We start from the raw sequence: 26,634 nt of genomic DNA, 5'->3' as shown, positions 1-26,634 counted from the left end.
ACTTTGTCCCTATATCCACCACCTCTATCGCTGCCTGACCCAGCCACAACCCAGAGGCCATCTCCCTGCACAGGAGAGAGCTGGCACCTGCTGTGAACTCTGAAGGGGAGCCAAGGTTTGCAAGCTTGGTTGGCAGAGTTGGGGCGGGGCAGGGAGTGAATGGCAGGTTGAAACCTGGCCCGGCCAAACACTACTGCACCCCTGTTGTTCTCCGCCCCACTTTGGGGAGGAAGTCTCTGCTTCCCTGATCTTCGAGAAAGCCCAGGAGCAGGTGGAAGAGAATGCGGAGATACTTTAAAGTAGGACAAGTCCCAGTACCACGGCCCCGCCCCCTTCCCGAAGGAGAGGGGAAATGGAATAAAACCCCCGTCTGGATGCCTTTTATGTTAACTAATTTATCAGCCACCTCACAATAAATTACAGTAATAAAACAGTGTGTGTATGCAAATGCACCTCTTAGGTCTCTGCAGGAGAATCCCTGTCCCCTCCCCCCTCAGTGCCTGGCTCAGGCCCTGGTCCGCTGGCTTCAGCGGAGGGGGGTCACGTAGTTGGCTGGGAAGAGGCCCAGTCTGTTGTGCAGTCTGCCAGTCCACCAGGATGGGTTGGAGCTGTCCAGGACCTCGACCACCTCACCAGTGCAGAAGCCCAGCTCATCCTCTTCCTCTGCCTCAAAGTCATACAGGGCTCGGGCCCAGCGCACTCTCTGGGTGGGGCAGGGGAGTGGGGAAGAGGCAGAAAGAAATGAGTCAGGGGATTGGGAGGCTCCTCCATTCCCTCCCCCGCCAGGTGCAGAACCAGGAACCATGGGTGGAATTCAAGGCAAATTGAGGCTTGAGGTCCCCATGGGAGGCCTTCTCCAGCAAATCATTCCTACTCCATGAGGAACAGCTTCCTAGCAAGGCTTTGCTCAGACCTGGGGACTCCTGGTGTGGAAATGCTCTCCACTGGTGCAGATCACTGACTCTGTCTCCAGAGGAGGCTGTAGCACTATGGTTAGACAATGTGCTTGTGTCAGGGGCGACACTTGAACTCGGGTCTTCCTGACTCCATGACTCATGCTGCCTCTGACCTAAAGATTAGACCCGTCCATAGTGGAGCTTCGGGCTGCCTCAGAGGTTTGGGATCACCTGGAATGGAGCTGGATGGCCCTCACTTGGGGATACGACGGTGAGGATTCTTGCTCAGATCACCCACTGTTTGGCCTTCCTTCTCCAAGGGGACCATGTACATTTTGTTAGATTGTACGCTCTTTGAGGGCAGGGACTGTTTCAATTTTGTCTTTATGACATGTACCAACACGCAGCGGAGTCCCTGGCACCTAGTAGGTGCTTTATAAATGCTTGTTGATTGATTGATTGACTGATTGAGGTATGGTTTGGGGACAGCTGGACCTCGATTAGGCAGGAAGGGAGATGTCTAATCCTCCCCCAGTCTCCTTCCTGAGGGCCTCCTTGAACTCTTGAAACCACAGGAGGAAAACTTGAAACAGAAGGACCTTCTGCAAACAAGATAAGGACGGCTGCCTGCCAGCTCTTCCCAGTCTCCTTCCCTTGTACCTTGGCACAGCTGGCACAGTGTTCCCTTCTCTGCTGTGCCCGGAGGACACTCTGGCGGCCTCCCCAAGGGGACCTTTCCTGACCCCCCCACCCCACACACACTTGGTACTGTTCTCTTCTTCCTGGGATTATTTTGTGTTAAAGAGCTCGGCTCTGAAGCTGGAAAGGACCCCGGAAGCCACCTAGTTCAGCCCCCTACTCTACAGATGAAGGAGCTGAACCCCAGGGACACTAAGGGACTTGTCCAAAGTCTCCTGGGTAGGATGCATGTGCCTAAGTCAGTGCCCAGTTAGAATGTCCACTCCTTGAAAGCAGGGGCCAGTCCCTTTCTGCCTTGTACAGTGCCCAGTGCATAGTGGGTGCTTACTAAAAGCTTGTTACATTGACTTAAAAGCCAGCTTGGGAGTCCTGAGAAGTCTCTACTCTCCAGCTAATCCCTCTAAATCACTTCTGAGATTCTTTCAGTGACAGAAACAAACTGGCCTCAAGCTTGTAATAACAGAGCTCACAGTTACTGTCATGAAGCCGGGATGGATGGCTGATGACTTGTCTCCTGGGTGGATGCTGCCCGGAGGGTGGCAATGCTTCACTTGGGGTGTGCTCACTAGAGGCAAGTAACCTCTGCCAATATTGGTGCCTCCAGGCCCTGGGCCAAGCTGGACCAAGGAGACAAACAGCACTTCCTGCCAGGCCCTCATCCTCCCCTGTCTTCACAGGGAACAGGACTCCAGGCTTGCTGCTGGGACTCTGCTTAAGAATCCCTGGATTGCAGAGGAGGAAGGAACCTCTAGAAAGCCAGCCCTTACCCAGTGCTCATCCACCTTGGCCTGAAGGCCTCCTATGACAGGAGGCAACCCTCTACCTCCAAGGCTGCCCGCCCATTCCACTCTCTTTCAGGTTAGGCAGAGAACCTTAAACCCAGGGCCTGCCAGAACCCGAGGAGGAACCCCTCCTGTTTCTCCCCATGCCCAAAGGCCCTTGCTGCTATAAACCCTGCCACTGTGGAATGCTGGCATCAAGCTCAATCCCTGCACTTCCATGAGCCTGAGCAGGCCCAGGGAGCTGGGGTGGGGAGGAGTCCCCAGAAGGTGTGCCCCAGGTTGGGGCTTATTTCTGCCCACTGCTCTCTGGTCTCATTCCAGTAGAGGCAAGGCCAGGAACTAGGCGAGTCTGTACAAGACAGGGCAACATGATGTGAGTGCAACAGGCTGAATCCTCCTGTCTCCATCAGCTGGGGTCCAAAGGGCCAACTCTAGGCCTGGGATGGCTCATCTAGGCCCCTGCTGCTGCCCCACTGGTCTTAGTGACCGCAGTACTGAGGGGCAGGCTACTCCCAGGGGAAAACAATCCTCTCCTCCTCCTCCTCCCTCCCCACCCCCAGCCCACCCAGCTCTACCTTCTTCCTGCTGCCTGGGAGAAATCAGGAAAGGCTGATCCCTACCCCAATCATCTGCAGCTGCTCAGGGTCTGTGTGTCGCCGGTGCATGAGGGCAGGGTTCATCTCAGGGCTCATCCGGTGCCCATCACTGATGTCAAAGCTGCCTCCTCGACGGTCCTAGGAAGGGAGATCATCAATTAGTGCTCTCTGATCCAGGGAAAAAAGACCTGATTTGGAGCAGACTCAACATCCTCAGCTATCAAAGGGGTGTCATAACATCCTGATACTTGCTACCTGCGCAGCCCTGGCAAGCCTCCTCGACCCTCTGGGCCCCAGTTTCTCCATCTGTAAAGTGAGGAAGGACCAGCTCTAGTTCTATGATCTGGTGACCTTTCCTCTATCTTCTCTCAAGTGCTCCGTAACCACAGGCCAATATTGCTTATATTATGAACTATCATCGTCATGGGGCATATGTAGATCTCAGACCTGAAGGAGGCCAGCTAGGCCAACCTCTTCATTTTACAGACAGGGAAACTGAGGCCCAGAATAGGGAAGCGATTTGCCCAAGTCCTCTGACATCAGATCCAGCGCTCTTTTATTAGTTAATATTCTGGTGGGGCTAATTAATAATGCTGGCATGACCTGCCTCCCAGGTGACCCTCAAAGTATTTGGAGAAATGTGAATGATTTGAACCCTGGCTCTGCCATGAATTACCAGTGTGACCTCTGGCTAAGTGGTTTTACTTTTCTGGACCTCAATTCTCCCATCTATACTCACTGGGGTCCCATGACTGCAGCTTTCAGCCTCCTGGGACCCCTTCCTGGAGGTGAGATTCCTGGACAATGGGAATCCAAGGGAGAGGCCAATAAGCTTCACTCCAGGTGGCCTCATGATCACCATGACGCTCCCTTAATGCTTCCAGGTGTGACCTCCCTTACTTGAGTCCTCCCCCCCCTCCTTGGACACAGGCACCATTGACCACCAGCCCTCTCCGCCCCATGGGCAGATAGCTTTTCATCCTGACTGGTTCTTGGACATCAGACTCACCTTCTCTTTTCTCCCCTCACCCTCAGAACCTCACCAGAAGCTTGGGAGCACCTGACAGAACTTACATGCCCCCGTGCCAGCTTCCCAGAGCCCCTGTTCTTTGTGTTGGGGCACCAGGAGGGGCTGCGCCCATCAGGGCGAACTCCGAGTTACCACCAAGGTATGGGGCCCAGAGGACCCAGAGTGCTCTGAACCAAAGGCATTCATTCCATCTAACCCTTCTTGCTTCCTCATTACTTAGTCGTGGGAGAACATCTTATCAGCCCAACTTTATCTCCCTTCACCTTGTGACATATTCCCGTGTAACAGGAGGAAACCAGGGGTCAGACAAATGAAATGGCTTGCCTAGGGTTACACAATAGGTCAGTGTGAGAAGGAGGATCTGAACCCACAGCCTCCTGACTCCAACATCCTTTCCTCTTTGCTGTATAACCAAGACTAGTCCTGTTGCTGGCCCAGCCTTGGGCCCAAGCCAACCACCTCCTCCTTGCCCCCCTGCCACACCCCAAGTGCCTTCTCCCCAGGTACCGGCTGAAGCTGATGATGCTGCTGGTACCGCTGTGGCTGCTGCTGCTGCTGCTGGTACTGCTGGGACATCACCGCACTCATCTGCTGCTGCTGTGGCAACGGTTGCTGCTGCTGCGGTGGTGGCTGCTGCACCTGATAAGGGGATTGGAGGGCAGGAGGGTGATCGGACGGTTTCCTGTTTGTTGAAGGACGAGTCTCTTCTCCACCACCTCCACCGATGTGAAGCCCTTCCTGGAGCCGTCGTTCTAGGCTCCCACTCCACCGGTCCTAGCGGGATAACAAAGGGAACCACAGGTCACATCAGATGCCTCAAACGACACTAATCTAGAACCAGAAGGGACTTCAGAGGTCATCTAGTCCAACCCTCTCATTTTGAGGAAGAAACCAACACCCAGAGAGATGTGATAAATGGCAAGGGTGGGATTTGAACTCTCTTGACTTTCAAGTCTGAAGTTTACCAAGAGCTCTCCCCACAAAAACCCTGTGAGGAAGTGGCACAAATATCAACTTTCCCAATTTACAAATGGGGAAACTGAGACTCAGACAGGGAAAGTGACTTGGCCTATTTCTTCCCACCAGCTCCCAGCTTTGCCTCCCTAGCACCAGCCTTTTCCTGATCCAAGTTCACAAGCAATTAAGTGCCTACTATGTGCCAGGCACTGGGTTCAGGTCTCCCGTTTCTTTCTTCCATGATCACCAGCAGTTCAAGAAGTCAATGCTGAGGGCCAACTCAAAGAAAGTCCCCACACTGTTCCACGAGGGCACTTCCCAATTTCCCAGATAGGCATCCCTCACTCATAGACTCATGCCTTCCCCTGGGCATCAGGTCAGGCTAACCCCTCCACACCCCTCTTGGAATTTTCTTCCCAGATCTAGATTTAGGGTTCTTTTCTTATTCCAGGATGTTCTAGCTGATTCTGCTCCAGCTCTATCAATTGGAGGGACAGGGCTATAGCACATGTCCCTTGTATCCATGTGCACATCCTGGCAGTTGGAAGCCTTGAGTATTCATTGATGGTTTCATAGCCCTAGACCTGGAAGGCTCTGAGCCCATATAGTCCAAAGCTCTCATTTTACAGAGGAGGACAGACTGAGGCCCAGGGGAGGTGGAAGGACTTGCCCAAAGACACATAAGCCACTAGAGTCGGAGGTAGGATTTGAACCCAGGTCTTCCGACTCCCAAGTCATTGCTCTTCCCACTGTTCTGAACCTGGAGCGTTCTGAACCTGGAGCTGCCCCATGTCTTCCTGGCTGAGCCCCATGGGTCCTCAGTGGGTGCACTCTCTCACCCCCTCCCCTTAGGCTTTCAGGCTGGACCCCACTTGTTCACTGGGCCAGGAGGGTTTCCCTCCCCTTTGTCCTCATAGCTCTTTTCTTCTCCAGTGGCTGGGCCTTTCTCCAGCTGGTGCCCCCTTCTAGGCAGTGCCTCCAGTCCTCTGCTATTTCCTCACCAAATTGGTTCATGGCTTCTGACAGAATGGTGACGTTAATTAAACCTATAAATAAGAACTACTCCCACATGCACATTTCATTTTAAGGCTACAGTGTGCCGTCCTCCCGAGGAGGCTTTGTGGTTATGTCATAGGATCCCGAGCGGGACCTTGGAGGTCATTTATCCCAATCACCTTCCTTTTACAGAAGCAGAAACTGAGGTCCAGAGAGGGCAGAACTCGAATCCAGGTCTTTACCTCTGGCCTGGCTCTCTATCCTTTGTGCCATTTTGTCTCCATTTTAAAGATGGGGAAACTAAGGCAGTGTGATGTGACTGCTCGGGATCTCAGCTCTAGGAAGGGTTGGAGATACTCGTCTCTTGACTATGCCTTTGCTCTCCCTCACGCCTGGAGTGCTCCTCATTCTCCCCCTCAGCCTCCCAGCTTCCTGTGAGACTCAGCTCACTATGCTTTTGGTGGGAGGTTTTTCCTGGTCCCCTTGGCCCCACCCCCACACCCCACACCTCCAATGCCTTCACTCTATTATCAACCCCCCCCCAGTTACCCTGTATATATCTTGTACATATCTACTTACTGGTACATTGTCTCCCCCATTCAAATTCCATTTCACTCAATGAGCATTTATTAAGCACCCATCATATGCAGGGCTCTATGCCATTCCATTAGGATGGAAGCAGAGAGAGGCAGAGATTGTTTTTGCCTTCCCTCCCTTCTATTTACCTTTCTTCTGTTTTTGCCCCAATACTTCCTACACATCATAGATTTGAATAAATACTTGTTAACTCACTGACTGCGGTAGAAATGGTGCCCTCAAGTCTGATGCTCTTTCTCCACGGGGCTCCATTCCCCTCGGGGTGTCCCCATGTGCTACCTGGTCTTCTCGGCTCCCATCCCTCAAGTAGATTTGCTTCTGCTTTGAGATGGAGGAAGTCCGGTAGAAATTCACCAGCTGGTTCAGAGACTGAAACTTCTCTGTCCACAGGAAGTAGTGGCCCTTGGTGTCTCTCATGACCTTGAAGTGCTGAACATCCTCTTCATGCCTGGGCCCAAGCAGAACCCAAAGGGTCCATTAGAAAAGGAGATCCTCCCACATATGCACCTCCAGGAGACTCACCTGGAGGGATGCTGGGAGTCTTGTGGGAGCTGTGAGCATCTATGTTAAGACCCAGCCCAGCCTGGATGTGCAGCTCTATCTGGGGAGGATGAGAGCAGCGGCAGCGGGGTCACTACCCCGAGAGGACAGCACGACAGGTGCTCCCTCCCACATGACAAGGGGGATTTTCTATCAGCACAAAGCCATGTTCTGTCAAGGACACTTAAACCAGCATCTCTACTAGAGACAAAAATAAAATACAATCGAATAAACCCCAACAACTGGCAAACACTGCTGTGGGTTCCTTGAGGCCAAAGAGTGGTCAAGGACTCAGTTTCTGAACTCATCTGGTATGTGAAGCACCTGAAGGGCTGTCCTGGGGAAGAGGGATTAGCCTGATTCTGCTTGGCCCTAGACGGTGGTTGGAAGGGAGGAGGGAGGGTACGGGGTGGGGAGCGTAGCAGAGAATCAGATTTCAGCTTAATGGCAGGAAAACTTTCCTAGTAATTGGATCTACCAAAAAACAGAGGAAGAAACAAACCAACAAGACCAACCCAAAACTGAACAAGCTGCTTGGAAAATCAGGGTCCCCATCATTGAAGGGGAAGCGGGCAGGGCCTTGACGACCAGTCACTGGATATCCTAAGGTCCAAGATCGTAGGATAGAAGGGGGAAAGGAAGCTCAGGAGACAGCAGCCAAGGTCTGGATGTCAAGGGGAGGAAGACCACCAGAGTGAAAACTCGCCTCGTTCTTTCCTCTGTCAAATGGAGGGCCTGAACCAGACGACCCTAGGTCCCTTCTAGCTCTAAGTACATGACTGTAACAACTGCTTCGACTCACTCTTGAGGACCTTCTCCAATCAGTCAACAAGAATTTACAATTAGCATTAATACAGCACTTTAAGGTTTACCAAGCATTTCTACAAAGTGCTTTCCCATTTGATCTTCACAGCTCTGGGAGGTAGGGGCCGTCATTATCCCCTTTTTACAGATGAGGAAACTGTGGCAGAGAGTGGCTTGCCCAGGGTCACTCAGCTAATGAGCCTCTGAGGCTACATTTGAACTTGGGTCTTCCTGACTTCAGGGCAATGATCTGTGCACTATGTCGCCCCCTAGCTGTTGATGTATTAAGCATCTCCTATGACCCAGGCAAATGGATGAATCCTTGGAGGGATTAGACTTTGTTTGGCTTGACCCCAGAAGGCAGAATTAGCAGTAGTGGGGGACTGGCAGAGGCAGATTTGGGCCTGGAGGTCAGGAGAAGCTTCCCAAGGATGAGAGCTGGCCTAAAGTGGGGTAGCGCTGCCTTGAGAGTTGCCTCCTCCACGGAGGTCCTCAGAAAAAGGCCGGGTAGCCACTTAATGGGGATGGTGAAGGGAGGAGTCTCTGCCATCAATGGACCAGACTTGAGGGCCTCTGAGGTCCCATGAACCATCACAAGTTCTGATTAGGAGAGTCTGATACGGGGGGAGGGGCAGAGCAGCCAGATTTTATTCACCGGTCGTTGGGACAGGAGACCGAGAAGACCGCCATGAAGCAAGCTGTCATCCTGCCTCCAGAGCGAGACTTCTGTGTTTGGACTTGGCCAATGGGAGAATTTGTCTTGTTGACTATAAATATCGGTTATGAGGATTTTATTTTTATTTTTAAACATTTCTTCAGTAAGGGGAGAGGACAAGAGGGAGAGAGAATAAATATTTGAAAAAATGGACAAAAATCCATCGAGAGAGGCGAGCTTCATCCCAGCAGAGGATAAACTCCTCAAGGGCAGAGAATATTCATGCCTAGAGCATATGGCATAATGCTTGAAAGGTAAGAGGTGCTTAATGAGTATCTGTTGCTTCCATCAGTCTGATGGATGGATGAGCATTTATTAAGCACCTGCTGTATTCTAGGCCCCATGCCCCACATTAGAGCCACAAAGACAAAAATAAAAGTCTTTGCCCTCAAGGAACCTACATTCTACTGGTAGGGGGAGATAATGTGGACATACGTGGGTCCACACAGAATAGGTATGAGACAATGTGGGGGGCAAGGTGCTGGATATAGAGGTGGGGAACCTGTGGCCTCAGATTTGGAGCTTGAAGGGAGCTTAGAGGCCGGGGAATCCAACTGTCTCATTTTACAGACAAAGAAACTGAGGCACAGAAAGGTTGTGACTTGTCCAGGGTCACACAGCTAGTTGGTTATTTGAGGTGGAGTTTGAACTCAGGCCTTGACTCCTAGTCCCTATCTGCTATACCATATCCCAGCAACTTTGCTGGGTGGGCAGAGTTGGCAAAGGCCTCATGTAGCAATCGAACTTTGGAGGAAACCAGGGATTCTGAGACACCTGAGTGAAGAGAGAAGGCATCCCAGGAGCCAGGCAGCCGGGGCCAAGGCCCGGAGGTGAGAGACGGAGTGTTCTCAATGCCCGTCGTTGAGTGGTTTGTGCCCATTTTGCAGACGATGAAATTGAGGCTCAGGGTCACACAGTTGATCCTCAAGCTCAGTGACTCTGCCCCTTCCTTCCTTTCTCCCCTGCCTGTCCCACCACCCCTGCCTGTCCCACAGGGCTGCAGTGAGGTTTAAAGGAAGTTACAGATGGGAAGGGGCTTTGTAAGTGGTCGAGCGCTATCTAGCGGTCAGCTGTTACTATTAGCTTCATCTCTGGGTGGCAGCTCTTTCCATGTCGACCTGCGTGATGGGGCTGGCATTCATTAAGGCTCCTAACCTGCCTGGGGGGAGGAGGAGGAGAAGGGGAAGGAGGAGGGGGGGGGGAGGAGGAGGAGGAGGAGGAGGGGGAGGGGGGGGAAGGAGGAGGAGGAGGAGGGGGAGGAGGAGGAGGAGGAGGGGGAGGAGGTGGGGGAGGGGGAGGAGGGGGAAGAGGAGGCAGGGAGGGAAGGGGCAGTGGGAGGTGGGGGGAGATATTATCCCAAGGAAGTTCTCATCATTCATGTGCTATCTTTAACCTAAGGGTTCAGGCTCATAAACAACTGCACTTTTATTATCAGGAGGATTCCAGGGTCAGAGTCATCTACCAGATTATAAAGCTGGAATTCTTGCCACAGAGGCAAAGTGAGTCAGTGCGGTAGGGGTGGGAGAGAATACTCAGCACAGTACATCCCCGTCCCTCCTAGGCTGAGGCTGGGCTGAGCCCCTGCAGCCAAGCCAGTGGAAGCCCACCCACCCCCCCTTGGGAGAGTAAGCGGGGAAGGCAGAGCAGGAAGGAGGGGTGGAAGGCAGTGGCCCATGCTGGAGGCCAGCCTTGTTGGCACTGGGCCTGGGGCAGGCGCAACCTGGCTACAGGACCTTAGGCAGCATGGACAAAGTTCTGGGGGAGCCTTGGCCATCTGGGACAGTGACTCAGATTGCTGTGGGTGGAGGTGATGTGCCCTCTGGAGTCTGGCATCCTGGGAAAAAGCCCTGCTTGCCCTATGGTTGTTACATCTCTGGTTCCAAGTGCTGGTTACAACTGGCCAGCTGGGGGCCTTTAGAAGTAAGGTCTCAGAACAGAGGTTGGACCCTGGGCTGTCTGGGAGGCTACTTCAGATGCTTGCTAGATGGGCATGGCTATCTGGGCTGAGGACAGGAGACAGAATTCACTTTTAAAAATGGGTCTCTGGGCTGCAGGATGAGACGTTCCTGCCCAGATTTATGACCTGTCCGGGACGATGATAATAACATCAGCCACGCTAACGAGGAGCCGCATTGCCACGGCAGAGGGAGGCGGCCCCCCCCAGGCCCTCGCTGCAGATGGGTTTGAAATTGGAGGCGAGGCAGAGTCAACAAGCAGGAGGAGGGCTGGAGGAGCCCAGGATGGTTCTGATGTCAAGGACCAAAGGCCCCTGGGAGATTCTCCCTCAGTCTCCTCAGATCTGGGGCCCAGCTGGATGCATGAAGGCTCCCTGGTCTCAGTCTTCCCAACTGTGAGATGAGGGGGCTGGATGAGACGGCCTCCGAGGTCCTGCCCCGGATCCCCACCCTGGTCCTGGGGCCCCTCATTTTACCCAAGAGGGAGCTGAAACTCACAGCGGGTGTAGGATGCTAGCTGAAGAGGACCATCGGGTTCCATCTCTTCCTTTTACAGGTGAGGAAACTGAGGCCCAGGAGGGAAAAGAAGCCTACCCAAGGTCATGAGCAAGTGAGGGCCAGGCCCAGGGCTCCTAACTCCAGTCCAGTGGCCTCTCCAATCCTATGCATTGCTTCTCTGGACACATGGGGGAACCTCCCAGTGTGGCGACTCCCTTCACAGAGACATATTGCAATCCATCTATGGCTTAGTGGTTGTTCTGTCTTGTCCAACTCTCTGTGACCCCATTTGGGGTTTTCTGGGCGGAGATACTGGAGTAGTTTGCCATTCCCTTCTCCAGCTCATTTGACAGATGAGGAAACTGAGGCAAACAGGGGCAAGTGACTTGTCCAGGGTCACATAGCTGGTGAGCATCTGAGGGCAGATTTGAACTCAGGTCTTCCTTGACTCCAGGCCAGGTACTCTATCCACTGTGCCACCCAGCTGCTGATGGCTTAGTAGACAAATGCTAAGGAGTGGGTTAGGGTTAGAGGTTAAAGGAGCCTGCTCAGGGTCACTCAGCTACCAAGTGTCAGAGGAAGGATTTGAACCCAGATCTCCTTGACTCCAAGCCCCGCACCCTGTGTACACTGCCTCCGATATGTATTATGACAAAACTGGAAGCCAAAGCCCAGCCGCGGCTCTCTGGGCAGCCCAGCCTCATTAGTTTGGCCATCGCTGATTTGGAGTTTGTGACCTCTCACGCTGGACCCGGGCTGGAAGAAGCGTCTGCTCAGAAAATGAATTGGGATGTGGCTTCTCTGTGTAGAGAGTAAGCCACCTGAACTCAGGTGCTGGTCTTCCCCTTTTTTATCTTTTTTTCTGCCTGATATACAGGAGTGCTTAACAAATGCCCTGAAGGATCATCGAGCTGGGACTGATCTGTGCTTCTCATGTGACCTATGGAGAAACTGAGGCACAGAGACTTGTCCAGGACCATACCCCGGTTTGTTGTGACTAGCACCGGAGCATTCTTTCACCTCCAATTAATTCAGTTCAGTTCTGCTCCGTTGCTTTTTATTTAAGCACCTACTACGCTATTCCAGGGGGAATGTTTAACCTGCCAGGGGATGAGACTATATTCAAACACTCCTGCAACCCCCCAGTTGGATCCAAGTTGTTGTTATGCTAATTACAAATCATTTCTCTGTGGGTGGAAATAGAAATGATTTGCAATCAACATAACAATAATATTAAAACAGACCTCTGCAGGGCTCCTAATTTGTTAACCTAGATGATGATTAGAGTACTTAAAGGTAATAAAGCAGCAATTGCTTAGAAAATAGGGTGGAATTGGACGGAGGGCCCCCTGTGAGCTTCACCGTGGGTCTGCCCTCGGTGCCCTTGGAGACAAAGCTCGTTTCCTGCCTGCACACTCTGATGCGGTCCCCAGGAGCAGCCAGGACCTTCCCTCTCTGATCTGATCGATGACCCGACTTGGCCAGAGCCTGTCTTTCCGTTTGGCCCTCCAGGCCGCACCAGGGTCGTGTTGGAGAGGCAGCCGCGGGTGTCACAGATAAAACGCTGAATGGGGCGTCAGGAGGACCTGGGTTCACATCCCACCTCCGACCCTGTGAAGGTCATGTAACATCTCTCAGCCTCAAGTCTCCTTACCTGGAAAATGGCAGTGGTAACACTACCCACAGGGCTGCTGTGAGGATACACCGAGATGATGATAATAACTCCTAGTATCCTGGAAGTATTTTACATGTATCACGTCATCGGGTCCTCACGACGACACTGGTGTTCTGTTACTGACCACATTTTACGGCGGAAGAAACCAAGGCAGGCAGCGGTTAAGTGACTTGACCAGGGTCATACAGCTAGCCCAGGGCCGGATTTGAACTCGGCTCTTCCTAACTCTGTCCTCTTCTCCACTTAGGTGGATGCGAAGTGCTAAACAAAGCCAGCTGTTATTCTGGTCGACATTGTCATGTGGAGATCATAGATTTAGAACCGGGAGAGACCTCCTCAGACACCAGCTCCTAACAGTAAGAATGGCGAGTGTTCCTCAAGCACTTTTCAGATGTCAGCTAGCTTGCTTAATCCTGTCCAGAGGAGGAAACTGAGGCACAGAGCCTTTGAGTGACTTGCCCAAGGTCACTTAGCTTGGTAGTCGCTGGACCGGCTCTAGAGCTGGTGGGGAGACTGCATGTTGTCTGGTCTAATCCCTCATTTTATAGGGAGGGAAACTGAGGCTCAGAGAGGGAAAATCACTTGTCCAAGATCATCTGGGTAGTAAGCAGCAGTGGTGGGATTTGAACCTGGTGCCAATGGACATCCCCCCCCCATACTCTGCCTCCTCCTCTTATCAGGCTTTCAAGTACCCCAGGCAGCAACGTTCTCCTGCTCCAGTGATGTCCCCGCCTTTTAGAGAGGAGGAAGCTACTGCCTAAAGAGAGAGGAGCTGGCTCGAGGAGACTGGGGCAGAGGCCTGAACTCAGAGTCCCAGGGACTGAGTTCAGGTTCCACCTCAGCCCCTCACTTCCTGTGTAGCCCCGGGTGAGTCGCCTACATCTATTTCAGGGCTGGGGATCTGGTGATTTCATGGAGTGGCAGCCAGCCAGGAGCAGTGGCTGCCCTGGCCTCCAGCCTGCAGCCCTTTATCCAGCCCTCACTGCTGATGTCCTCCACAGGGCCGGAAAGCTCCCTCACACTAATTGTAAGGGCATCCATAAATGCTCATTGGCAGACTTGGTAGATATTCTCAGAAGATGCTGATTCTGAAAGATCCGTCCCCTGTGGCCAGGCTGCTGCTGAGCCTCCCCAAACATTGAACCTGGCTCGGCCTTGGGGCACCAGACAGAGGCCAGGCCCGCCCCCAGCAGGGCCTCTGAGGAGGACTTCTGTGGAGTGCCATTGGGGGTACAGACATGTCAGAATTTATCCTCTAAGTCAGATGGACGATGGGGTGTCCCGGGCTCTCCCCAGCCTCCTCTCCATGTTCTGATATCTGCTCACACACCTCACACCACATGGCTTCCACAGGGACGGCTCCTTGTGTCCGTGCCCCTGACCCCCATGCCAGGCGGGAGGCTGCCTGGGTAGTGCCAGTCAGTACCTGACAGAAATGGAGAAATCCCCAGGTGAGCTCTGGCTGGCTCGGATGATGAAGAAGCCGATGTCCTTGGCCATGAGGAAACTCTCTGCTTCATGCCGGGAGATGTCCTCGTGAAACCAGCTGTAAAGGGGGCACAAATCAGGGAGACGATGATGAGGAAGAGGAGGAGGAGGAAGGGGAGTTGAAGGGCACAGGAGGGGAGGAGAAGGGGGAAAATGGGCCAGGGCAGGGGCCAGAGATGGACAAGTGACTGGAGGAAATGCCTTCCTCAGAAACAAAACCAATCCTCCCATTTTTTCAGGGAGTAAATCTCACCGAAGTGAGTAATCCTCCAGCTGGGAAGACTTGAGTCATGGAAATACACTGGGTACAGAATCAGGACAATGTGGGAGTGAGTCACTGCTAGAAGGGGCGTAAAGACCAGCCGGTGGGGGGGGGGGGCGGAGAAACACTGCTGGGAGGATGTGCCTGAGGGAGAATTCTCCATTCCTGGTTCTTGGGGCTCAGGACCAGAAAGCTATGTGGGAGTGGGGAGTGAGAAAAGAGCGGCAGCCCACAGCACAACAGGGAGGCGGGGAGGCCGCATGATCAATTGATAAATGTTCAGTGATTGATTGATTGATCGAATGATAGGAGCCTGGGTTGAGAGCCACAAGGGACCTTGGGGGCCTCCTAGTGGAGGAAACTGAGGCCCAGAGATCTGAAGGGCCTTGTCCAAGGTCACCCAAGTAGTTTATGGAAGAGCTGGGCAGGATTCAAACTCAGATCCTCAGACTCTTTTACTGCACCACCTGTAGGGACTAAGAAAGCAACAAGGATTTCTGAGCCCAGAGGAATGCACATTTATTAAGCTCTTCCTGTGTGCAGACCTCCACTGACTTGGCCAGATCTATGTGTAAATGAGATTCTCCGAGGAGGGATATAAAAGATACATGGGGAGGGGGAGAGAACAGAGCTTGGAGGGTCAAGGGAAGCTCTTTCTTCTTAGGGTCAGGGAAGCCTTTGGGACTTTGAGCCAACCACTGTCTCCTCTCCCGACCTCAGTTTCCCAGTGTGTAAAATGAGATGGTTGGACTTTGAAGTTGTTTCCTGCTCCTCTAAGCCCACATCCTATGAGAGTGTGGATAGGCAGAGGGAGCAACAAAAAACAATGATGATGGTAATTGATGGTGATCACTGGGGTTTCTACAGCTCTGGGAAGGAATTGTTGTGGAGAGTGTCTGAAGAGGGAGAGAGACACACAGAGAGACAGAGACAAAAACAGAGAGATATAGGTAAAGAGAGAGAGAGAGAGAGAGAGAGAGAGAGAGAGAGAGAGAGAGAGAGAAACAGAAACGGAGAGAGAGAGAGAAACAGAGAGAGAGAGAAACAGAGAGAGAGAGAAACAGAGAGAGAGAGAGAAACAGAGAGAGAGAGAGAGAAACAGAGAGAGAAACAGAGAGAGACAGAGAGAGAAGAGAGAGACACAGAGACACACAGAGAGAAACAGATGGAGAGAGACACAAAGACAGAGAGAGATACACAGAGAGAAAGCTAAAGAGACAAAGATAGACAGACACAGAGAGACAGAGAGGGCAAAAGTGACCCTTGGGACAAGGGCCCTGGAGAAGGGGAGAGATGAGCTCAGAGGCTCAGGTATAAGGCCTGCCCTTAGTGAGGAAGTGTGGGGACTTCTTGGTCTGTAACCAGAGGGATTTGAGGGCATCTCTAGGGCAAATATTCACAGACTTAAACAGGAGCTAATTAGAGGCCTTTTAAGACTAATTAGTCATGGCTTTGCAAAGGGCAGGTGAATAACAAATGGTTATAGGAAAATGCGATGGCAGCTGTTGATTTCTATTCTGCTCTCAAAGCTACAAAGCCCTTTCTCCCAGCATCCTTTTGGGAGATCATTAGCCCCAATTTACTGATGGTGAAACTGGCTTCAAAGAGGAGGAATGATTAACCCAACTGATAAACCATGGAGCGCAGGATTTGAATCCAGGTCTGCTGCCTCCAAGGCCCAGACCTACAATATAACACACCGTTTCTCAGCCCATGATGCTCTGTACAGAGAAGGGAGCTTGGCATGGGGAGAGCTCAGCTTGATCCGCTGAGAACACACCAACACTTCAGACAGCCAGTTAACTAACAAACATTTATTAAGCACCTACTATGTGCCATGCCCTTTACAAATATTCTCTCATTTGATTCTCACGACAACCCTGGGAGGCAGGTACTATCATTACCTCCATTTTACAGTTGGGGAAACTGAGGCAAGCAGAGGTTAAGTGACTTGAACAAGGACACACAGCTAATACTTGTCTGGGATTAGATCTGAACTCAGGTCTTCCTGACTCCATGTCTAGGGCTCTATCCACTGCACCATCTAGCCACCTGAGTTACAGCAACCATATCCCTGTATCTAGATGTCTATCTAATGAATTGTTTCATTTTTCAGTCGTGTCTGACTCTTCGTGACCCTTTCTGGGGTTTTCTTAGCAAAGACACTGCGGTGGTTTGCCATTGCCTTCTCTCACTCATTTTACAGATGAGAAAACGGAGGTAAACAGGGTCAAGTGACTTGCCCAGGGTCACACAGCTAGGCATTTGTGTGAAGATGCATTTGACCTTAGGTCTTCCTGATTCCACGACCAGCGCTCTATTCACTGTGCCGCTTAGTTGCCCAGAGAGCTAAACATATATTTATTTGTTATATGTAACTGTCTCCTCTCCACTTTTCTCTTTTCCCTTTCCCCTACACGTGCGTGCGCGCATACATCACACACACACACACACACACACACACACACACACACACACACGCATACACACACACTATCTCCATCCCTTCAGAAGGTTCCCTGATGCCCTGCTGGCACTTACCTAGGGAAGCGAATGTCTATGAAATTCTTCGGTACGTAGCCCTCTTGGCTCCTCAGCTCCGCTTTGAACCATTCATCTTGGCTGCTAAGAATCTGCATGGAGAAGAACCAGGCATCTAGATGTTATACCAGCCTACTTGCTTTACTGCATGCCTGACATCCCATCTCCTGTCTCTAAACCTTTGCCCAAGCTGTCCCCAATGCCAGGCGTGCATGCTTTCCTCTCCTCCACCCCACAGAATCTGTGGCTTCCTTCGAAGCTCAGCTCCAAGCCCACGCCCTATGGAGCCTGTCCTGAGCCTAGGCTGGTAGAACCTCAGGGACCTTAGACACTATCTAGTCCAACTCCCTCATCTAACAGATGAGGAAACCGAAGCTCCACAGTACAGTGACAGCGGCCAGTGTCTCACTTTACCTCTTTGTCTATATCTTGCATTTTCTTAGCTGTCTACACATTATCACCAAATGAGATGATGTTTGTGAAGTGCTTAGCCCTGTGCCTGGCGCATAGTAGGCCCTTAACAAATCCTTACTTCCTCTCCCACCGGGTCCACCCCCATCATACCGTATGTAAGCTCCTTCAGGGCAGATATTGTCTGATCTTTGTGTTTATGTCTCCTGCATTTTGCACAGGGCCAGGAGCTTAGTAGGTGCTTAATCAGTACTGTGGAATGAATGAATGAGTCTCATAGGGAAAGAAGTAATGATAGCCAAAGGGGAGAAAGAGAGGGGTAGCCCCAAAGCCCTTGTCTGTCCCCCATCCAGTACCAGGGCCTTGGTGCTGACTTGGCAAGGATTGCCCGCACCCCTTAGGGCCCATGGTTCTCCATTCAAACTTCTAGAATGCCTTGAGCTCAGAACCTCAGGGCCCAGCTCTCCCAGGGGCCTTCACCTACAACAATTTGCTTTTCTGATCAAGGAAGCGGGTGCTAATGAGCTAATAGAAAGAAGGTGGAGGAGATCTTCAGACCCCCTGCCCCAGCCTGGCTTCCGTCCCTAGCTCTGCCTCTCACTACCTGCCTGACCTTGGGGAAGTCACTTCTAGGACCCTAGGTTTAGGGTCACAAGGGACCTCCGCTGCCTCAGCGTGCATTTATTAAACACCTTTGGTGTGCCAGGCACTGTGCAAACTACTTGGAAGGGGTCTCTGAGTCGTTGTTGTTGTTAACAATAATAATAATAGGTATGGTTCAAAGTTACATGAGCTAATAATGACAGACTAGGGATACAAAAACTGAGGAAGATTCCTGGGGATTCAGTTGTATGCAGATAAGGAAATAGAGGGTAATTTGAAGAGAAAGGGAGTATTAACCAGAATGGGGAGGGGAGATCTGGAGAGGCTCCATGGGGAAGGTGATCCATGAGTTGTGCCTGAAAGAAGGAAAGAATTCTGAGAGGGGTGACGAGGAAGGTCTGTCCCACTCCTGAGGTACAGTTCATGCAAATGCCCAGAGGTGGGAGATGACCTGTCAGTTTTGAAGAACATCTAGAATCCTAGTCTGAACTAATGATTTGTGATACACGTAAAGGGCCAATTGCGTACGTGCTCTCATGAGCTCATCGGAGAGGGACCCTTTGGTATTGTTTTCTTCTTACAGATGGTGGACTTGCCAATGAACGGTGTCACTGAGAGGCCTGGGGGATGGCCTGGGGGATGTGCCCAGTAATGCCTTATCCAGGATAAGGACCTCTCCTTACGCACCATCTGGTGGGGATGACCCGGTTGCCTCTGACCCATTGGTGCTGGGTCTGAATCACCCTTTGTTCTGGGCCTGAAAGAAAAAGGAAGGGTGTGTTTGTAGTCCTGACACTTTTCCCTTTGGGACAGACCTCTTCCACATGAAATAAGTCTAGGTGGAGCCAGAGTATGGAGAGTATGGAGAGTCTTCAGTGCCAGGCTGAAGGGTGAGGTGTATATCTTTTCCTAGAGGCAGTAGGGAGCCATTGAAGATTTACAGGCAGGAGAGTCACCTGGTCTGGGTATCTTAGGATAATTATTATTGGAACTCCTCTTTGGGAATGACTTTAAAGTAAATTATGAGGGTTATGAGGGCAGCTAGGTGGTGCACTGGGAAAGAGCAGTGGGCTTGGAGTGAGGAACATGAGCTCAATCTGGCCTCAGACACTTCATAGCTGGGCCCTGGGCGAGTCACGTCACCCTGTTGACCTCAGCTTTCTCATCTGTAAAATGAGCTAGAGATGGAAATGGCAAACCACTCTGGTATCTCTGCCAAGAGAACCCTGAGAGGGGGTTGATGAAGAGTCAGACGTGACCGAACAACAATGCATGGATTACCAGGGAACTCTATTGTCCCCCTCTGGGTCTTGACCAAAGGTCAAAGCCAGCATCTCCTACACCAGTCCAAATGAAGAGCTGTGGACAATCCCGACTGACCAGCCTGGTCTTTCAGCTCTTTGTCAAAGTCAGGCTCATCGTCAGAAGGTGGAGATATGCCAGGGAATGGTTGAATGGGAAGCGCCAGGTGGGCCCTGAAAAGGGCCTAGAAATGTTCTGAGTGATAGGGGTGGCCAGCCAGCTTCCCAAGAGGCCTGCTGGGAAGGGGATGTGACAACTCCACAAAGTTTGAGAAAAAAAATATTATTTAACTGTGTAATTATAATGGCTGAGCTTGGCCTCAGAGGAAAGGAACCTTCCTTTCTCCTTGGCAGAGGTGGGGGACTGTGGGTGTGGAATAGTGTATACACCATCAGAGTTGGTCGATGTGTTAGTTGGCTTTGCTGAACCGCTTTTTTCTCATTTAAAAATAAGGGTTGGGGGAAGGACTATATTCCAATCATTCAGCCTACATTTATTTAGTGCCTTCTATGTGCCAGGCACTGCGCTAAGTGCTGGGGATACAAGAGGAGGCAAAAGGCAGGCCCTGCCCTCAAGGAGCTCACAAGTTAACGGAATCATTAAATAGCATCTATGGAACACTTTAAGGTTTGCAATGCTCTACACGCATATTAACTAACTTTATCCTCACAGCTCTGCATGTTTGGGGCTGTTATTATATCTCCATTTTACAGATGGGGAAACTGAGGCAAATAAACATTTTTAAGTGACTTGCCCAGAGTCACACAGCCAGTGTCTGAAGCAACATTTGAACTCAGGGCTTCCTGACACTTTTCTATCCACTGCGCCACCTAGTGTCCAGTAAATTAAAAATAATTGCAGCATTTTTTTTTTAAAGGAAGAGAAATCATCACTATCTCCTTTTAACAATGACTTTATGAGACAGTGTCCTAAGCAGCCCTGGGAGGGACCTGAATGGGCTGAGTCTGGTGCCATGGGAGGCTAATAGGGAGGTTGTGGGACAGTAGCCACAACCTTGGTCATCTGGTCAGCCCCGCCCGGCTATTTGTGTGAGCAAAGCCAGCACCAGAGCACCCCACCCCATCTTCTTAGACTCCCAGAGACATAGAAAGACTGTTGTTTTGCATGTGCTGTTATAAGGGCACATATAGAAGGAGATAGAATGCCAAGGTCCTAGTCATAGACTGACTGCCAGAGCTGGGAGAGGCCTCGGAATAGGGAAGGTCAGAATTGGGAGGATGCTTAGAACCCAGAAAGTCAGAGATGGGAGGAACTTTAGAACTCAGAATGTCAGAGCTGAGAAAGGCCTTTGAACACCAAATGTCACAGCTGGGGCAGGTCTCAGAACGTAGGATGTCAGAGCCAGGAGAAAGCTCAGAACAAGGAATGCCAAAGCAGCCAATGTTCCTGGCAGGTTCCTACCCCAATGCTGCAATTCCACAGGACTATGGAAATAGGCTTCTAGCTCTAGAGCTGGAAGGAACCTCAGTGACCATCTATTCCAACCCCCTTACTGGCCAGAAGAGGAGGTGGAGGCCCAGAGATGTTAAGGAACTTACCCAAGGCCACACAGATAGTAAGTGGCAGAGCTGGGATTTGAACTCAGTTATTGTGACTCCAAGTTCTTCACTGTATCTGTGTGACCTCGGACAAGTCATTTCCGTCACAGGGGCTCAGCTCTTTCATCTGTCGAATGACGGGGTCAGGTCAAGAGATCTCTGAAGTCCCTTCCAGCTCAAAATGGTCTGAGCCTCTGGTAACTGAAGGTGGGCAGTTATGTACAAAGTAGGCTGTTGAGATAGTGTGGTGTAGTGGATAGAGTGAATGGGTTTGGAGGCAGAAAGCTCTGGGTTATAAAATAAATAAGAAAGAAGTTAAGGAAAAAGAAGGTAATAGATAGAATTTTAGAAAAGTTAGATATGATAGACCTCTAGAGAAAACTGAATGGGAATAGAAGGGAGTATACCTTTTTCTCAGCTGTACATGGCACCTACACAAAAAGTGACCATATATTAGGGTGTTAAAAGCCTCACAATCAAATGCAGAAAAGCAGAAATATTAGGTGAATCCTTTTCAGACCATAATGAAATAAAAATTATATTCAATAAAGGGCTGGGGATACATATATTAAAATTACTTGGAAACTAAATAATTTAGTCCTAAAGAATAAGCAGATCAAAGAACAAATCATAAAAACAATGATTTAATTAAAGAAAGGGACAACAATGAGACAACATAACAAAAATGGGATGCAGCCAAAACGTTACTTAGGGCAAAATTTGTCGTCTCTAAATGCCTTGGGCATACAACTAAAAAAACTTAAAATAAAACAAATAAAAAAATCTCCAATTAAACACCAAATTGGAAATCCTGAAAATTAAAGAGAGATTAATAAAATTGAAAGTAAGAAAATGATTGAACTAATAAATAAAACTTGGAATCGGTTTTATAAAAAAATAGTAAAAGAGATAAACCATTGCTAAATTTGAATTAAAAAAGGAAAGAAGAAAATCAAATTACCAAGCATCAAAAATAAAAAGGGTGAATTCACCGCTAATGAAGATGAAAGTAAAGCAATTATTAGAAGTTATTTTGCTCGATTACATATACCAATAAGTCTGACAATCTAAGTGAAATGGATGAATATTTACAAAACCATAAAATGTCCAGATTAATAGAAGAGGAAATAGAATATTTAAATAGTCCTATCTTAGAAAAAGAAAGTGAACAAGCTATAAATGAGCTGTCTAAGAAAAAACCCCAGGACCAGATGGATTCACAAGTGAATTCTGCCAAACATTTAAAAGAACAATTAATTCCAATACTACATAAACTATTTGGGAAAATAGGCAAACAAGGAGCACTACCAAATTCCTTTTATGGCACAAATATAGTGCTGGTACCTAAATCAGGAAGAGCAAAAACAGAGAAAGGAAACCTAATATAGCCCAATTTCCCTAATGAATATTGAGGCAAAATTTAAAAATAAAATTTAAATAAGATCCTAGCAAGGAGATTAAAACAACACAAAGATAAGGTGGGATTTATACCAGGGATGCAGGGATAATTCAATATTAGGAAAACCATCAGCATAATTGACCATATCATTAACAAAATCATCAATAATCATATGATTATTTCAGTAGATATAGAAAAGGCTTTTGACGAAACAATACTCAATCCTACTAAAACACTAGCAAGCATAGGAATAAATGGAGCTTTCCTTATAATGATAAGTAATATCTATCTAAAACCATCAGTAAACATTATCTGTAACGGGGATGAACTAGAAGATCAGGGGTGAAGCAAGGATGCTCATTATTACCATTATCATTTAATATTGTTATAGAAATGTTAGTTATAGCAAAAAGAGAAGAAAAAGAAACTGAAGGGATTAGAATAGACAACGAAGAAACAAAACTATCACTCTTTGCAGACGATGTGATGTATACTTAGAGAATCCTAGAACATTGACTAAAAAACTAGTTGAAATAATCAACAACTTCAGCAAAATTGCAGGATAGAAAATAAACCCACATAAATCATCAGCATTTCATATATTATCACCAAAATCCAGAAGGAAGAGAACTGCAGATAATATAAAATGCTTGGGAGTCTACCTGTCAAGACAAATCTAGGAACTAACTATATATGAACACAATTACAAAACACTTCACACAAATAAAGTCAGATGTAAACAATTGGAGAAATATTAATTGCCTAGGTAGACTGAGCCAATATAATAAAATGCCAATTCTATCTAAATTAATTTACTTATTCAGTGCTATACCAATTGAATTACCAAAAGTATTTTATAGAACTAGAAAAAAATAAGAACAAAATTCATCTGGAAGCACAAAAAGTTGAGAATATCAAGAGAATCAATGACAAAAATGTGAAGGAAAGTGGCTTAGCAGTACCAGATCTTGAACTGTATTACAAAGTGGTCAGCATCAAAACAATCTAGTACTGGCTTAGAAATAGAGTGGGGATCAGTGGAATAGATGAGGCACACAAGACATAGTAGTAAATGACCACAGTAATCTAGTGTTTGATAAATGCAAAGATCTAAGATTTTGGGACAAGAAATCACCATTTGAAAAAAAAAATTACTGGGAAAACCAGAAAGCAATTTGGCAGAAACTAGGTATAGACCAGCATCTCAAACCATATACCAGGATAAGGTCAAAATGGGTACATGATTTGGACATAAATGGAAAATTAGAGAAGTGTGGGATATTTTACCTGTCAGATTTATAGATAAGGAAAGAATTTGTGACCAAACAAGTGCATTATGGGCTATAAAATGGATAATTTTGATTACATGAAATTAAAAAGGTTTTACACAAACAAAACTAATGTAGCCAAGATTAGAAGGGAAGCAAGAAACTAGGGGGAAATTTTACAGCAAGTATTTTTGATAAAGGCCTCATTTCTCAAATATATAGAGAATTAAGTCAAATTTATAAGAGTATGAGTCATTCCCCAATTGATAAATGGTCAAAGGATAGGAACTGGCAGTAGTCAGAAGAAATCAAAGCTATCTATAGACAAATGAAAAAATGCTCAAAATCACTATTGATTGGAGAAATGCAAATTGAAACAACTCTCAGCTACCAAGGTTCAGACCTATGAGAGTAACTAATATGACAGAAAAGGAAAATGACAAATGTTGAATGGGATGTGGGAAAATTGGGACATCGACACACTGTTTATGGAGTTGTGAACTGATCAACCATCCTGGAGAGCAATTTGGAACTCTGCCCAAAAGCTATAAAATGTTCATACCCTTTGATCCAGCAATGCCACTACTAGGCCTATATCCCAAAAAGATCAAAGAAAAATGAGAAGGACCTGTATGTACAACAATGTTTATAGCAACTCTTTTTGTGGTGGCAAAGAACTGGAAATTGAGGGGATGCCCATCCATTGGGGAATGGCTGAACAAGTTGTGGCATATGATTGTGATGGAATATCATTGTCGTATAAGAAATGAGGAGCAGGATGCTCTCAGAAAAACCCGGGTAGACTTACGAACTGACGTGAAGTGAAGTGAGCAGAACCAGGCGAATATATAGTATACAGTAACAGAAATATTGTACGATGAACAACTGTGGATGACTTAGCTATTCTCCCCAATGCAATGAACCAAGACAGTCCCAAAGGACTCATGATGAAAAATGCTATCCACCTCCATAAAAAGAACTGGTGGGGTCTGAGTGCAATCGAAGCATACTTTTTAAACTTTCTTTATTATTCTTGTTTTTTTGGTCAGCATTTTCTTTTGCAACATGGCTAATTTGGAGATATGTTTTTCAGGACTGCTCATGAATAATCTATATCAAATTGTTTGCCTTCTCAGGAAGGGGGGAAGTGGTGAGAGGGAGAAAATTTGGAACTCAAAATTTAAAAAAGAATATTAAAATGTTTTGTTTATATGTGAGAAAAAATAAAATAAAAACTGAACATTAAAAAAGAAAGTTCTGGTTCCAATCCTGAACTCACCTTTATTCGTTGTGTGACTTTGAGCCAATCACTTCCTCTGTGCCTCAGTTTCCTCGTCTGTTAAATGAGGAAAATAGAAGCACCCATTTCCCAGGGTTGTTGTGATGATGAAACGAGATAATGTAAGTAGAGTGCTCTGCACAGCAAACCTTTGCTAACACGTCTGCTATTACATAAGTCACCAGGACCTCTCTGTGTTTTCTCATCTGAAAAATGGGCCATGCCCCTCCCTGCTTTCCCTCCCTCTCTGGGCTCTTTTGAGGCTCCACCCTGGAGAGTGTTTCTGAAAATGATGCTCTCCCAACGGGAGGCCTGATGATGGTGGAGAACCACAGCTCAGAGAAGCAAGGACGGGGCCAGGAGTCCTCTTGAAATGCTGGGTGCGGAAGCTTTGAGCTTCATAGACTGGATGGAGGGAATAACAACAGGCTCGAGAAATTGCCAAGGAAGAGCTTCCCGGGGCCTTGAACACCTTGGTGAAGATCCGAGAGCGTGCATGCTCAGGTACCTGTAAGAGGCGATCAGCATTCAGGCCCAGGGAGCTGATGCTCGCATCAAAGACGAAGACGCAGGAGCATCTCACTCCCGAGAAGCCCATCCTCCCCAGGGGGCAGGCCCAGGGCGTTCGGGCCAAGCAGCCCATGTTCTGTGCATAGATAAGTGTGACAGAGAAAGTAATTTAGAAACAGCCAGCATGTCTGGATTGCACCTTGGAGGTGATGTAGGTCGACTTCCTCATTGACAGGTGGGGAAGCTGAGAACCAGAGAGAGGGAAGGACTTGGCTAATGTTATGTAGGTAGGAAGATGTGAAGCCATAACCAGGGCAGGCACCACACCCCGTCCTGCTCCTTCATTCCACCAGAGGCCTCTGCCAGACCTTTGCTCTGAGGTTTCTTCCCTTTACTTTTTCTCTGCCTTCGTCCCTGGAAGATGACAGACTGGGTTTCCAGCCTAGTTCATTGGCAGGCCGTTCAGGCTGTGTTGAAGGCACGCTGTCATCCCTCCCTTTCTGCGTTCTGGCTGAGGGGGTAGAGTGTGGCGGTTTACTCCTATCACTGTGGCAAGAGGCCTCCTGTTTCCTGTTCTCATCTCCCCATCAGTTTGGTTTCCTTATCTTCCACACCCATTATCTGAGTGCCAGCAGAGAGTTCTGGGAAAATGAGTGACATCACAGCCACTGAGGTTTACTGTGCTTTCATCTTTATGAAACTGCCAACCTTCTAGGATCAACAAAGTGCCTGGCATATAGCAGGTGTTCTCTTCCCTTCTAAGGTGTGGGAAGGGATAGGCATCGTGGGCAGTGGAAGGGCTGGGTGGAACTGGGGAACTCCTGAAGGCCCAGGATCACGAACTCAGCCAAACTGGATTTTAGAGATCATTCAATCGAACCCACTCATTTCCCAGATGGAGAAACTGAGGCCCAGAGAAGGGAGGAGACTTGCCCAAGGTCACATAGATAGAAGCAGAATTTGAACCCAGCTCCTCTGGCTCCAGAGAAGCCATAGTGCCACTGAACTTCTAAAAGTAGGCCTGCCTTGAGGCAGAATGGAAAGTATGCTGAGATTAAATGTGGAAAAGAACCCCAAACAAATGTGCGCATCTTTCTCTGCCTTGGGCTTTCTCCTCTTCTCTCTCTTCCTCTCTTATTGATTATAACAGTTCCCTTGACTTCATGGGCTCAAAGATTCAGAGCTGCAAGAGACCTTGGAGATCATTCAGTCCAAGCCTCTTATTTTACGGTTGAGGAAACTGAGGTCTAGAAGGCTCGATCGACCTGTTCA

At 48.8% G+C, this 26,634-nt stretch overlaps 1 protein-coding gene across 1 annotated transcript in view; it reads right to left on the bottom strand.

Moving 5' to 3' along the window:
• Nucleotides 1–439: 439 nt before the first annotated feature.
• Nucleotides 440–26,634, bottom strand: part of GRAP2 (GRB2 related adaptor protein 2) — a 90,260-nt gene continuing 64,065 nt past the window's right edge. Inside the window, exons 5-10 of the mRNA XM_036761033.1 lie at nt 17,032–17,123; nt 14,167–14,286; nt 6,833–7,001; nt 4,511–4,777; nt 2,998–3,111; nt 440–703 (exon numbers count right to left, since the gene is read on the bottom strand). Of these exons, the coding sequence (XP_036616928.1) occupies nt 527–703; nt 2,998–3,111; nt 4,511–4,777; nt 6,833–7,001; nt 14,167–14,286; nt 17,032–17,123 (939 nt within the window). The 3' untranslated portion in view covers nt 440–526. The remainder of the gene's footprint in view (nt 704–2,997; nt 3,112–4,510; nt 4,778–6,832; nt 7,002–14,166; nt 14,287–17,031; nt 17,124–26,634) is intronic.

The sequence above is a fragment of the Trichosurus vulpecula genome, chromosome 5 (assembly GCF_011100635.1).
Source record: "Trichosurus vulpecula isolate mTriVul1 chromosome 5, mTriVul1.pri, whole genome shotgun sequence".
Lineage (NCBI taxonomy): Eukaryota > Metazoa > Chordata > Mammalia > Diprotodontia > Phalangeridae > Trichosurus > Trichosurus vulpecula.
This window is presented reverse-complemented; position numbering and strand designations above follow the sequence as displayed.